Below are 14,531 nucleotides of genomic sequence, written 5' to 3'. Positions count from 1 at the left end.
TCATGAGAACAAACAAAAATCGCATATGACCTTACCGCACCTGCATGTCAGGAACAAGGTGCTCTACTTGCTATTCATATCTTCCAGGAAGTATACAATTGAGTAGTAACCGTCGGAGATCAGCCAAGCAGGATCTGATCCGGGCTTACTCAGTCAAGTAGCGCCCATAACTCAACTCAAGACGCTGCTTTAATCCTTTTCCCACATCTGCAAACCGATAATGTTTCTTGAAACCGCCGATGTCCTCGTTGAGAATTACGTTGAACTGTTCTGGTACCTCTTACAGTTGAGATTTTCCCCTCTTCGTCTTTAACAAGTTTATTGAATCATCTGATTATCATCTAATTATCGATAGAGACCACCAGAAGGAGACAAGGTGAATCGTTGATTTTTTGAGGTAGTCGTCTTGTGACGGATGCTGAATACAACATGGTTCCAGAAATCTTCCACGCGTTGACTCCGCGTCCAATGTCAAGGTCCTTTCGAATTCCAGCTCGTTAAAGATTCCAGTCAGGTGGGGTTTTTCATTCGACTTGATGATCCAGCTGATGGAAATCACCCCAGGCGTCTCTCCAAAATCAGGTCAGTATTCTCCTTGGTATTTTATGGCAATTATAGTCTGAAGAAACTTTATTTAAAAGCGTCGAGAAGCCGTCAAGCCCAACACCGGTCGAGCCGTGCGTTCACCTTCGCTCGCAGAATTGAATCCACTAACCAGAGAATTAAATTTATAGGAACCCGACCGCTCCTCCTCTCTTTGCATTAACCATCGGCATCAACAAGTACAACTGTCCTGAATTCACTGTTCTCAGCGGAGCAGTAAACGACGCTGACTCAGTCGAAGAATACCTAAAAGAGGACCTATCCGTGCCTCCCTCACATATTAGGAGTCTACGCGATGAAGCCGCCACAAGAGCCGCTATAATCCAGGGATTCATGGACCTCCGGAGTGATGAGCGGATTAAACGCGGAGACCCGATTCTTCTTTTTTATGCGGGACATGGTGCGGAGACCGATGTCAACGGCGGGAAGGGGAAGGAGGGAGAGAAAATACAGATGATCGTTCCTTGCGATTATGGCGAGGGGGAGGATGGCGTTGATGGGATACCGGATCGGACGATTAATGCGTTGCTTGAGGGACTCGCTAGGGAGAAGGGAGATAATATTGTAAGTGCCGTCATTCTATTCAAACGTGAGGTGACCTGACCAATTGGATTTATACAGACCGTGATTTTCGACTGCTGTCATTCCGGTTCTGGTACGCGCAAAGGGGCGCCGGAGGACCACACCCGTGTCAACCGATCTGCAACACTTATGAAGGATGTGCCCTCTCATCTCGACAACGACATACTGGCAGGTGCCCGCGGCGGTCGACTGTCCAAAGGGTTCCTACAAAAAGGATTAAGATCTCACGTCCTTATGGCCGCCTGTGGCCAAGCACAGCAAGCTGTCGATGATCGCATTCATAAACGCGGTGTTTTTACTCATGCGTTGGTTACTGCGCTAAAAACTATCGGGGCGGATAGATTAACGTATACTGAGGTGTTGCAGCGCATGGAACGTCTTCCAATGTGCGTTCTTTCTAAAACTCGGCTCAAAATATTTTTAATATCAAACTCATGAATTTTACGTTCAGGCAAGACCCGCAGTGCGAGGGGTTTCACCAGGACCGTATATTCTTTCATTCGAAAGCCCCTAGTGCTGGTCGAGTCTTCTACAATGTCCACCTCGACGAAAAAGGTTCTGTAATCATCGAAGCTGGGAGCGCACATGGAATCACATCAGGCACAGAATTTGCGATTCACAGCAGCCAAGACTTCAAAGACGACTCACTCCTCGGAACTCTTGTAGTCACTGAAGTAGAGCCTTTCTCTTGCTCTGCACGGTTTCCTCTTGGTACTGACAAAAATAATCTTCTGGAGAAGGGACCAGCGTTCGCGCTGGAGACCAAGGCTGGCAAACAAGCTGATTTTCGGATCCACGTTCCTCTAGACAAGGCGTTCCTTTGTGTTTTCGACGCCATCGCGCTGGAGATGAAATATATCGATCCTGAGCACGGAAAAATAGTGGTTGTGGAGAAAAAACAAAATCCTGACTTAGAAGTTGCCCTGGAAGGCGGGGGAATCGTTTTCAACATCCTAGATCACCGCATCACGCGGTACGGCTTGACGCGCATGCCGTATTCCGTTGCTGCCGACGTTCAGGAGGTATACCCCGTCATGCGAGCAGCAGCGCATTATTACTGGCATCTCAATCGTACGAGCTTGATACCGGCTTTGGAAGGACAACTTCATGTTGAGTTTACGAGGCTGGAGAAGGCGAGCGTCGATATTAATTTCCAGCCCGTTCTTGGTCCCACTGGACCGAACCTCAATCTCTTTGGCGTCATTGACCTCGTCGCGGACGGGCGTTTCAAGTACGGAATGAAGATCACCAATGATTCCCCTTTCGATCTCTATCCTTCAATATTTCTGTTTGACAACAGCGATTTTTCTATCGGTAAAAAGTTCATTTTTGCGAAGGCGAGATTTATTGAGCTGACTTTGCTCTATGCAGATCCATATTATTTGCCCTCGACCTCGGGACAACGTCTCGACGCACCACTTCCCAAGCGAGGGGGTTCTCTCACTGTTGGCTATGGCTCTGGCGGCGCTGCTCCTTTCACTTTCCAAGTCCGCGATAATCAGAATGTGGATGTCGGGTTTTTCAAGTTTTTCCTGACAACTCAGCCCGTTAGGTACAATAACGTGCCGCAGCCATCTCCATTCGCTTCCAAGCGGGGTATGGTCACGTCACGTCGTGAGACATTATCTATTTTCGCTACAATGACCCTACCCGTGGTGCAAAGGAGGAAACTTTCCACTTTTGACCGGGGAATCCATAACAAGGAAGTCCTCCCCTCCTCCTTCCCGTCTTATCCTTCCTTCCATGGGGGCGCTGTTGCTCCTGCGCGAATTCCAGACATCAATCATGCATCATGGTTGCCATGACTTGCAATAAAAAGCTTCCCTCCCGTTTAGAGGTTTCCCCCATTGGCACAATGTATCTGGGACGGGGATGGTAATGGTTTTTATTTCGCTTCTTTTCACGCTCAATTATGAGTGTATCAAGGAGAACTCGGAGGAAGTCGATGGCGAAATTTCCAAATATCGGGCCTTCAGTGTAAGTAAGTAAAGCAGACGAATGCATAGTGTAATCCTCACGACGTGACCAGGTCAACGCTGCGCGTAGTTTACAACAAGAAAGTCCTACGTCTCTGGCTCGCCCTCCCCCTCCTCCTCATCGTCGTCGTCAGAAAATGAACGTGCTGTTGCCCCTGCGCGCATACCCTCATCCAGAATAGTTGCCATTGTCTTCAACAGAACGCTGTCTTTCCCTTTGCAAGTCGCCAAGTGGCACAGTGTATTTGGAAATCTTCACTTTCCTCACAACCTCTTCGTCGTCCTCCAGAGCCTCTAGAGTTTCCACCGGCACTTTTGCTGTGACGAATATAAAATTTTCAAGAGTAGAATCGGGATAGACTATTCTTGTCTGTATTGTACAAGGAATCAACACTATCCTGAAGTTAGTGGACAAACGACAATACCGTATAGCACTCATCGACGTCCATTTGCACTTGGCAGAATCTGTGGTCCTCTGCAAGGGCAATAAGCATTGCAAAATCAAAGGCCTCCAGAGAGTCATCGCTTTGACCCAGAAAGGACAGCCTCAGAAGATCCGGAATAGTTTCCCTCCTGTAAGTTCCTCTGATCATTTCCCGGAGTGGGGCATCTAGATAGACAAGACAGGGAACGCTTAAACAGTTAAGAATCTTGACTGGCTTCAGCTGATAAAAATATCTGCCGAGCATGAGTCTAGGATGCAGAGTGTTTGCGGTAACTAGCGTACCCCTGCTTACCCCGAACCACTTAGCGAAAGCGACGACTAAAGATCTAAGCTCGAGATAACGGTGTGAACCCTTTTCTTCAGCAGCGGCTTCGTCAAGATCACAGATATAGTCGAATGCGTCGTCGGTATAAGAAAAGCCAGATATATCTGTTTGGGGTATAGGAACGGTGGGCAGGATATCAGGTATGCCCATGAGGGTCACGTCCTTGCGACTCCAAAAAATGGGGTGCTGAGTGGCTAGGTTGCGCAATAAGTTATCAACGTAAAGGTCTTCTTGATTGTTGTTCGTCGGCATCTCGTTGGACGGGAAAGACAAATACTCAAGGATTGGAGAAGAACGTGACCTAAACGCGCGTGACTGACGACGCGTACGCCGTACTCCCATCGTCTTCCAAGTGCACTATCGTTATGGCCACCGCAACACAAGCACCCATTGCGCCTGGCGGTGTCAAGTCTTACTACCAGGCGAAAATTGAATCTGCAGAGATTCTAATCAACCAGAAGACTCAGAACTTACGACGACTAGAAGCACAACGGAATGCTCTCAACGCCCGAGGTGAACAACAGTCAACTATCAGAAGTCTCCGAATAGCGTCTTACCCTCGTTTTTAGTTCGGCTTCTGCGAGAAGAACTTCAACTACTCCACGAACCTGGAAGTTATGTCGGTGAAGTCATCAAAGTAATGGGAAAGAACAAAGTCCTTGTCAAAGTACAACCTGAAGGGAAATACAGTGCGTTCATTCACGAGATCCATCAACGTGCTTGGACGCTGATACACTCGCTCCAGTCGTCGATCTGGATTCGGAAATCGACATCAACTCACTCAAAGCAACGCTCCGCGTCGCCCTCCGTTCCGACTCCTACACAATCCACAAGATCCTCCCAAATAAAGTCGACCCTCTAGTCTCGCTCATGATGGTTGAGAAAGTGCCAGATAGCACATACGAAATGGTCGGCGGTCTCGACCAACAAATCAAGGAAATCAAAGAGGTCATCGAGCTGCCCGTCAAACATCCCGAACTCTTCGAAGCCCTGGGTATCGCGCAACCCAAGGGTGTCTTGCTTTACGGACCCCCGGGTACCGGCAAGACGCTCCTCGCCCGTGCTGTAGCCCATCACACCGACTGCAAGTTCATCCGTGTGAGCGGAAGCGAGCTGGTGCAAAAGTACATTGGAGAGGGTAGCCGAATGGTCCGCGAGCTCTTCGTGATGGCACGAGAACACGCTCCCAGCATCATCTTCATGGACGAGATTGATTCCATTGGAAGCTCGAGAGGGGAGAGTGGGAGTGGGGGAGGTGATTCGGAGGTGCAGCGGACGATGTTGGAGTTGCTTAACCAACTGGATGGGTTCGAGTCGACGAAAAATATTAAAGTTATCATGGCTACGAATCGAATTGGTGCGGGTCTTTTCTACTCATCTCTTTCGTGACTTTGAACAGTGCCCTTGCAGATATCCTGGATTCCGCGCTGCTGCGGCCAGGTCGTATCGATCGCAAAATCGAGTTCCCACCTCCAGGTCCTGAGGCTCGCGTATCCATCCTTCGCATCCATTCACGCAAGGTAAGTAGGTTCAGTCCAACCTTCATCGCAGATCCACTGATGTCAATGGCAGATGTCGCTGCAACGGGGCATCAACTTGCGTGCTCTTGCAGAGAAGATGGGACAGTGTTCTGGAGCTGAAGTCCGGGGTATCTGCACGGAAGCTGGTAAGTCCCCCTTTTTTCCGATCATGTCTGCGTGCTGTCAGTTGATTTTCGACATTAGGTATGTACGCCTTGCGTGAACGGAGACAACATGTCACGCAGGAAGATTTCGAGTTTGCGGTGGCTAAGGTCAGTCTTTGGGTGTGGCTTTCTCTACTACCAATGGGTTTTGACAGCGCTTTGCAGGTCTTGAGGAAAAACCAAGAGGGAAACACTTCGGTCAACAAGCTTTTCTCGTAGACTGCATTTCTAACTTTTCCACTTGTATCTCTTTCGAATCATTTGTTCTCACCTCTCATTGACTTCTGTGTGAAGGCCTACGCTTGGACATGCGTAAGTACATGGATTTTGAACTATCGAACCCAGCGCCCTCCCTTATGACCCCTTGAAGTTCCAACAGCTCCGTTACGACGGGCCGTCCGTCTACAACCTGTCGAACGAATCTGGCTTCACAGTTCCCCTTCACCTTCCATACTTTAATCGGCTTTTGATAGAAATATCTCGTCTGCTTCCTCCTCCGTCTGACCAGTCCATGAAGAGCTGAGATTGAGCACCACCTCTTGCTCTTCGTCCTCTGGAAGCTCCTCATCTCCTTTTTCTAAATCGACCTCTGCGCATGCGGCTGATCAGTGTCGTTTCAGGCTGGCGTAAAAGCGGGGCAAAAACGATGGGGTTGAAGTTTGAAGCACAATCCCTAACGATGGGGGCCTTGTCTCCACCTGAAACACCTGCTTGCCAGATTGCAGGACAGCCGAACAGCGGGATTAGCACTCAGGCAACGCTCCATCGTAACACTCGTATCAACTCGTGGAAAACCCACGATATCCTGTCATTGGTCAAGTAAGATTGGCTCACTAAGTTCTCTCCTTGAACAAGTTTGGGCAATCTTTTCAAAGTCCACCTGGAGTGAACCACAGATGCTACTTTTTGCGGAGGCAGGCACGCAGAAGCCAGCTCCGCCCGTGAGATCGGGTAAAAGAGGCGCTCGAATTTGTGAAAAGCTTTTGCGAGGCGTACAACGCGAGTTACTATGCCGTCGATTGGGTCATGAAAGACAGTTCAGAGGTGTAACGGAAAGTGCACACCTTTCCCTGGGCCGTGCATGGCTTTAGGTGGGGGAAGCTTCCTTGAGGTATCGAGAGACCATACGGACGTCAAATCTTGGATCAGAGGGTATGTGGAGCTACAGGTGTGAGCGTGCATCCCAGGGTTTTTAAGAAAAACGATTAACAACGTACTGGTATGACCAGGGCACAGGTACCCGAAAACGACGGAAACTAGTCGACTATACGGTGATCAAGATCCAAGAATAACTGTCAGATGGCGCTCGTAGAGCATTGCGGGTGAGGTAGCAGTGCCAGTGGGGAGAGGAAAGATGTGTTGGCGAGGATGGTAGGAGAGAGCTGTCCGGCGCGATCTGCTGAGCTTGAGGGAATGATATCGATCCGTGGGGACGTAGATGCCCGCGGGACTATTGTTATCGCCTTCTTACTGCTCCTGACAGTACCTAGTGTCCCACCACCAAAAAAAAAACCTCCACCCTCGCCGCGCCTCTTCGTTCACGCTCTTCACGAATTGTGGTGATCGTCAAGGAGGTCCTATTCAACAGCAGAATCGACATTGGGTTTGAGGAGGGTGAGAAGTCAGATGTCTCATTTCCAACCGAAAGCCGTCCGAGTCCAAGGCTCGTCGATGTTCCAATCACATGAAAGGACGGCTAACGAAGGGACCTGGCCGTCTGTCACGCAGGCGGCGGAAATGCTAGAGCGCGGTGAGCGTCTGCGTGAGGATGCCGGGGTGTACGACACGCGAGATAGGGCTGGAATTGTTTTATAGAAGGTGGGGTTTTTGACCCATTGCTGGAGGTGGTGATGGAGGAAGAGGTGGAGGTTGAGATTTAAATGAGCGTGGGGATGGGGGTGGGTGGTAGTTCTGGACGGTAATTCGCATTCTGCTCGTGTTTCGCGTAAGCGAAATGCGTGAATTTGGAGAGTGGAGGAGGCAGGTGTGGGGCGGATGAGGTTGGACGGCGGCTAATAGGGTGACAGAGATTTTGCATGACTGTTCCGGTCAGGCTTATTTCGTTTCGTTTCAGAGTATACCTTCGGCAAGATTCGCTTTAGTCGCTGGAGGGTCGACATCAAGGATAGTTATTGTTTTCTGTCAGAGAAGTGGGCTGGTATTCAAAACTGCTAGATCCGAGTCAGAGAATTAGAGTGGTGAGGAAAGAGAAGGTCTTACAGCGAAAGTTTTTGGAGGAGATTTTGTTCTTGTTCAGACGAACTGGTCGTTCCCTCAAAATCGTGAACCCATACTCTAAACACTAAGGGGCCCTGCTAATGTTGGATTTTACACCAAAACGCTCACCGCAGCCAAGAGATGCAGATTCGAGAGCTGGCTATTTGAGTGGGCCGGCGGGAAGGTGCCATCTCGCGGGGGCTGGTCACAAGAGTTGGCTCAATAGTGCGAGTTGGTGTTGGTCTTCATCGGAGGCCGGCATAAAGTGTTGGAGCAGAACTCTGTCGGAGTCTGTGCGCCCGATTAGGCATTCGACATTGAATTTCTCACAACTGATCTCAGCTCCTTGTCATCGACCACAACGACCACCCGACCTATCGACGTCTTTAGCTCTTCAAACTCTCCTAGTCTTCATATTACAATACATCATTCCACCCATGGAATCTTCCTCATCCACCGCACTGCTGCAAAACGCCATCGGAACGACCATATCTGGAGGCGCACAGCTCATAAACGCTGGCCGTGACGTCGTTCTCCATGGCTCTCCGGCTGCTCCTCCCGCAGGTATGTCAGGTTTTATGCCAATTCGTCAACACTATCAAACATTTTTTGGCATCTACTAGGTCTTCCGGACTTGCTTAGGCCTGTTAGCAACGCTACGCACACTCGCGCGGGTCACGTTGCTCGATGTGATGCAGGAACTCGCCTGGAGGTCATCACTCAGATCAAGCAGTGGCTCGATTACTCTGACAAGCGAGCTGCCATCTGCTGGCTCAAAGGGCCAGCTGGCTATGGCAAGTCAGCATTAGCTCAAACCATTGCGGAGCACTATGCCACAGAGGGCCGCCTTTTAGGGAGCTTCTTCTTTCTTCGAGGTGCTGGCGAACGAAGCCGCATATCTCGCCTGATCCCTACCCTTGCCCATCAGATCTCCATTTCTGTTCCTGCTGCAAAGCCATCACTTGAGAGGGCTCTTCGCGATGAGCCAGCCTTGCTTGAACACTCTGTCTCTCTTGCTCATCAATTTCAGAAGTTAATTATAAATCCAACTCATTCCACCACTTTCAAAATCCTTTCTAGTATTGAGCCACTCTCTGGTTTCACAAAGCAAAAGATTCTTGTTATTGATGCACTTGATGAATGCGATGACAAGGCTGAGATGGCAGTCTTCATTGATGCTTTGATCAATGTGTCTATAGGGGGGAATTATCTTCCTTTCCGAATACTTCTTACCAGCAGGGTGGAGGAGCATATTCGAAAAAGATTTGATGGTTCTGGCACTCAGTCTGTTTTATACTGTCTGGACTTGGCAGATTATGATGCTTGTTTGGATATCCAAGTTTACTTCAAGAAACAGTTCAATTGCATCTGTGACCAGAATTTGCGCATGATGCAGAGGATATCAAAGCCCTGGCCGTCTACCAAAGATCTTGCTGTACTCTTGGATATGGCTGGCAGTTCATTTGCATTTGCTACTACATTGATCCAATTTGTTGGAGGAAATCCCATACCACACAAAGCCTTGCAAAAACTACTGGAAGCTGGAGTCACTGGTCTGGATCCACTCTATGAACAAGTTCTTTCCTCTGCATCTGGGACAGCAGACTTTTATAAAATTCTTGCAACAATTATCATTCTCAAGAACAACAAATCTATTACTTTCCTTGGCTCCCTCCTCCATCTTCAGAATGAAGATGTTGTTTGTGAGCTCTTGGGACTACAGTCCATTATCAACATTCCTGGAGAGGATGTTAAGCCCATTATGCTCTATCACACATCTCTCCGGGATTTTCTGATCACCAAATCACGATCAAAGCAGTATTTCATTGATCCTCCTCTGCAACACCTTCATCTGGCAATATGCTGTTTGAAGCATCTGGCAGAATACCCTTCAAAAGACTTTTTTGAGGGTGATGTGGTCCAGTATGCTTGCTTTAATTGGCCACACCATATTCTTTTAGGATTTCAGAAGCAGGAATTAAATATGGATGAAAAAATCACAACCTCTTTGGTAACTCTCATTGAAAATTTACTGACTTTTCAGGGTAAGATATGGTATAATACCATACTGAATGTTGGAGTTTCAATGAGGTCAATCAGTGTGATAGATGGAAGGGATTTGTTTCCAGTCAGTTATTGCAATTCTCAGATGGTTCTCACACTTTTAACATGTATAAGACATTGCAGGGGTCAAATGTTCTGAAGAGTTTGACCAAGCTATTTGAACAAGTTATTGATGTCTATGAAGTAAGAGTTTATAATTAAGAGATCTTCACTGATTTGTCAAGATCTTCCAACAGACAGTAAGTAACAGACAGATGATGCTGCTCAAAAGTTAATCTGTAAGATCAATAGGAGGTATGTGGTGATAAACAGTAACTAAAAGGTATCAAAATAAAATATTGATCCGTTTTACAGAATGTAAGCCAAGACATAATAAGATTCAATTGCTATTGATAAAGCACAGGAAGTAAGGACAAAACAATTACCAGTTTTTTTTTTTAATGTTGTTGTTTTTTTTTTTTTTGCAGAATGTATGTCTACAAATTGTTCAAGTTTTTACATATTCTAATTTTGGCCATTAGTTTGTGAGAAATTATTTTTCATAATATGTCACATCTCATCATTTTCTTTCAGATAGTAAGTAATAAATGTTGGTTCTGCTATTTATACAACTAATGTGCTTTCTTATAAACCAAGGAGGTAATATGTAGTCTATTTACCTTGTCTCTGTATGCCTATAACATAATTTTGTAGTGGGTAAGTGATTATAAAATTTCTGAAATAACATTGCTCTGACTCAATTCTCTGTGTAACCTACCATTTTTAGGTGGTAAGTTGTTCCCCTATTGATTATGATTTTTTCTGGTGACTTATTCTCTGGCCTTTCTTGTTTCAGTGGGTGAGTTGGCCTGGTTTTCAATGTGCACCCTTCTGGTAACACAGAGTATGGCCTGTCTTATTTCAGACAGTGAGCTGGCTTGGTTTTTAATATTAACTCTTCTGGTGACATAGACTGTGGCCCATCTTGTTTTTCAGAGGGTGAGTTTGCCTGGTTGTTAATGTACACTTTTCTGGTGACAGAGACTGTGGCCTGTCTTTTTTCAGTCAGTGAGTTGACCTGGTTTTTAATGTGCAATCTTCTGGTAACAGAGACTATGGCCTGCCTTGTTTCAGGAGGTAAGGTGGACTGGATTTCAATGTGTACTCTTCTGGTGACACAGACTGTGGCCTTGTTTCAGAGGGTGAGTTGGCCTGGCTCTTAATGTGCACTCTTCTGGTGACACAGTCTGTGTCTTGTTTTAGTGGGTGAGTTGGCCTGTTTTCTAAAGTGCACTCTTCTGGTGACACAGACTGTGGCCTGTCTTGTTCCAGAGGGTGAGTTGGCCTGGTTCTCAATGTGCACTGTTCTGGTGACACAGCCTGTGTCTTGTTTTAGTGGGTGAGTTGATCTGGTTTCTAATGTACACTCTTCTGGTGACACATTTTGGTGCTTCTTTCTTAGGGGGTGAGTTGGCCAAGTTTTTAATGTGCACTCTTCTGGTGACAGAGACTGTGGCCTGTCTTGTTTCAGGATGTGAGTTGGCCTAACTGTAATGTGCATTCTTTTGATGACACAGACTGTGGCCTGTCTTGTTTCAGGAGGTGAGTTGGCCTGGTTTTTTAGGTACACTCTTTTTGTGATGCAGTTGTTCTATTTCAGTGGGTGAGTTAGCCTGGTTTTCAATGTGCACCCTTCTGGTGACAAAGTGTGGCCTGTCTTGTTTCAGACAGTGAGTTGGCTTGGTTTTTAATATGTACTCTTCTGGTGACAGAGACTGTGGCCTGTCTTGTTTCAGAGGGTGAGTTGGCCTGGTTTTCAATATACACTCTTCTGGTGACACAGACTGTGGCCTGTCTTGTTTCAGATGGTGAGTTGGCCTGGTTTTTAATATGCTTTTGTCTGGTGACACAAACTGTGGCCTGTCTTGTTCTAGAGAGTGAGTTGGCCTGGTTTCAATTTGCACTCTTCTGGTAACACAGGCTGTGGCCTATCTTGTTTTAGAGGGTGAGTTGGCCTGGATTTTCAATTGCACTCTTCTGGTGATACAAACTGTGGCCTGTCTTGTTCCAGGAGGTGAGTTGGCCTTGTTTTTATTGTGCTTTATCCTGGTTTAACATCTTGGTGCTTCTCTCTTAGGGGGTGAGCTGCTTTGCTACTGGCCATGGATTAATTTTGTCACACTTTTACTTTTCTTAGGAAGTAAGTTGCTTCTTTTTCACTGTACATTTTTTCAGCAACCCACTCTTGACATTTCCTTTTTAGGATGTAAGTTGCTTATATTCCAATTCATTCTACTCACCTCTTTCTTGCACTTATTTCTTTATTTATAGAAAGTATGCAGTCTCTCCCACATGTCTTGTAAGTTTTACTTGATATTTTTCATTTTTTTTTTTTTCAATCTACATGTATTCAATCATGATTCTTTATCAGGTAATTGATCCCCAATCAATATTATTTCAGAGGGTTAGTCAAATTTCAGCACCCTATAGACCAATTTTATCACATCTCTGTGTTTCCTTTTTTTAGAATGTAGGTTATCCATTCATTCTAATTTCCATCACACTGATATATTTATATTTAATATCAGATTGTATGTTTATATCCTCTGATACACAAAAATGCTCATGTTTTGTAGCTTGTATGTCTGTTGTTTATTTCCAGATTCTAGCATTTCCCCCTCTCACCCATTCTTCCTGTTAGGAAGTATGTATTTCATTACATTATTTGACTAGGCTGCTTACCTCAGATATAAAGTGGGCAAGTCAACTCTATTTTCTATCATCTTAGAATCTTTGGTGTAATAAAATCTCCCATTTTTAGAGGGTATGCTTTCTTTCTTGCTGGCACTGCATACTCAATATTCATTGTCAAAATATATAGAAAGATACAGAGCCATCTAGATCCTAATGAGCCTATTTCTTTGCAAAATGTCAAGTTTTGTATGTGCATTTATTATCTACTTTATATTTTCTTATTCACCATCTCCATCCCCCTTAGTGGTTGATACACCCTCTATACCTATGATTCCTCTAACATCTCTATGATTGAGTCATGTATAAGCTGAGGAGAAACAAGTCTCTAGGTTCCCAGTTCAGTTTCTGCCTCTTGAGGTGTAGATGAGGTACTGATTGCTGAGAATATGACTCCACAGCATTGTGGACTTACTAATTTTTCATATATTTGAATTTCCCAACTGCTATAAAATCAAGGTTCTCCATGGATTTCATATCACTGTTCTTCCCAACAAAAAGACAGACCTCTTTTTAATGATAACCAACACATCACGCAGCCCTCAAAATCACTAAAATGTAGCACTAGTAACACAAATTTTTGTCAAGTGCCAAAACCATCTGAAATTCAAAAAAATGGATTGAAAATAGAAAAAAAAACCATGTTGCATTATATCAGTATATATATAATTTCCTTTACAGGGTACAATTTGCAAGCTTCTAGCATGAATTGACCCCTACCTGCCAAAAATATTTGGATGTCACAGTCAAATCTGGCGCCTGCTGAAGTCAAAATTTCAGCAAGCTGGTAACATATCACACTGGGTGCTGAATTGAATGAGATACAAGATATATCATGGACAAATGTTACCCACTGGTAATGTTACCAGTCTGAATACCTAAATCCTTGGCATATATTGCCATTGTCCCCCACATACTACCATTGTTTTATATTACCTTTCATGTATTTACATTGTCCCTTTAGCGAGTTTGGCCAAATACGGAACATGTGGCTCTCGGAGCCATTATCGATATTTTTGCAACAATGCACTGTCGAAGTGTTGTGTGAGCTACTCCTTTATTTGCTCAATCAAACTAGTTAGATTTAACTATATTAACCCTTTCAAAGTATGCTTTTGGAAGCTCAATAGCATTTGCAAAAAGCAGAAGCTTGAGAACTGCTTTTTCAATGAGCCCTCCTAGAAAAATGGTAACCATTATTTTTGCAGGCAATAGTTCAGACCAAATTTCAGCAAAGAACCTCATTAAAATGTTAACCATGCATTATCTGAATTTTGATGAGCCTCACTACAGATGTGGCTCTTAAAATTTTGTCTTTTATTCTTGAGATGTAGTCTATTTGGTACATCTAAAAAGGTTTCCTCAATCGCGGAAACACCTTTCAATGCTGCAATCAGGACCTCACTATCCGCTATCGTTGGGGTCGCATTTGAGGATTCTGTTCTCAAGTGAAAAGCAGGAGCCGCAATAGCAGTTTCCACCTTTGGGATGTGCAGTTTCCTTGATTCTCTTGAACAGATCAGGGGGTCACACAGGAGCTGCATGGAGGGGGGGACTGAGGTCCAAACAACCCAGGTGGGAGTTCAGAGATGCCTGAGGGTGAGAGCAGACTGTTGATCCCAAAGAGGAGGAGGGGGACAGGGACCAGAGGGGAACGGGGAGAGAGCAGAAAAAACAGATTCATTTGTGTGACACTATCTACACTATCAAGGACTCTGCAAACGCGGATCACTGGAGAGTGGTTACCAGCTGCATGATTTTGGTGACGGCGCGCGCCAAAAGGGAGGGTTGCCAGCGCTCACGTGACGTAACCCGGTCATGTAAGCAGGCGTGATACACAGGATATATCATAGACAAACGTTACCTGCTGGTAACCCACTGGTAACGTTACCTATGCCCCAGGTA

At 45.7% G+C, this 14,531-nt stretch overlaps 5 protein-coding genes across 5 annotated transcripts; 4 read left to right on the top strand and 1 right to left on the bottom strand.

The window, feature by feature from the left end:
• Window positions 1-220: 220 nt before the first annotated feature.
• On the top strand, window positions 221-2,990 carry LACBIDRAFT_304310 (uncharacterized protein; the record flags this gene model as incomplete). Its single annotated transcript, XM_001884765.1, has 9 exons — window positions 221-285; window positions 356-376; window positions 440-514; window positions 565-582; window positions 642-677; window positions 735-1,167; window positions 1,225-1,571; window positions 1,637-2,499; window positions 2,557-2,990. The coding sequence occupies 9 exons, from the start codon at window positions 221-223 to the stop codon at window positions 2,988-2,990; spliced, it is 2,292 nt and encodes a 763-aa protein (XP_001884800.1).
• Window positions 2,991-3,330: 340 nt separating this feature from the next.
• On the bottom strand, window positions 3,331-4,183 carry LACBIDRAFT_330454 (uncharacterized protein; the record flags this gene model as incomplete). The annotated part of the gene is made up of 3 exons (XM_001884675.1): window positions 3,331-3,531; window positions 3,587-3,826; window positions 3,899-4,183. 3 exons carry the CDS (start codon window positions 4,181-4,183, stop codon window positions 3,331-3,333), a joined length of 726 nt encoding a protein of 241 aa, XP_001884710.1.
• Window positions 4,184-4,296: 113 nt separating this feature from the next.
• Window positions 4,297-5,891, top strand: PATPB16201 (26S proteasome regulatory complex, ATPase RPT6; the record flags this gene model as incomplete). The annotated part of the gene is made up of 7 exons (XM_001884764.1): window positions 4,297-4,444; window positions 4,501-4,620; window positions 4,677-5,288; window positions 5,342-5,451; window positions 5,504-5,597; window positions 5,656-5,723; window positions 5,781-5,891. 7 exons carry the CDS (start codon window positions 4,297-4,299, stop codon window positions 5,832-5,834), a joined length of 1,206 nt encoding a protein of 401 aa, XP_001884799.1. The 3' UTR covers window positions 5,835-5,891.
• Window positions 5,892-6,983: 1,092 nt separating this feature from the next.
• On the top strand, window positions 6,984-7,178 carry LACBIDRAFT_304308 (uncharacterized protein; the record flags this gene model as incomplete). Its single annotated transcript, XM_001884763.1, has 1 exon — window positions 6,984-7,178. The coding sequence occupies one exon, from the start codon at window positions 6,984-6,986 to the stop codon at window positions 7,176-7,178; it is 195 nt and encodes a 64-aa protein (XP_001884798.1).
• A 63-nt stretch (window positions 7,179-7,241) lies between these two features.
• Window positions 7,242-7,786, top strand: LACBIDRAFT_304307 (uncharacterized protein; the record flags this gene model as incomplete). Its single annotated transcript, XM_001884762.1, has 1 exon — window positions 7,242-7,786. One exon carries the CDS (start codon window positions 7,242-7,244, stop codon window positions 7,428-7,430), a length of 189 nt encoding a protein of 62 aa, XP_001884797.1. The 3' UTR covers window positions 7,431-7,786.
• Window positions 7,787-14,531: the final 6,745 nt, after the last annotated feature.

This window comes from Laccaria bicolor, genomic scaffold (assembly GCF_000143565.1).
Source record: "Laccaria bicolor S238N-H82 LACBIscaffold_27 genomic scaffold, whole genome shotgun sequence".
Classification (NCBI taxonomy): Eukaryota; Fungi; Basidiomycota; class Agaricomycetes; order Agaricales; family Hydnangiaceae; genus Laccaria; species Laccaria bicolor.
Note: the sequence above shows the minus strand (reverse complement) of the source record. Positions and strands in the feature narration are given on the sequence as shown.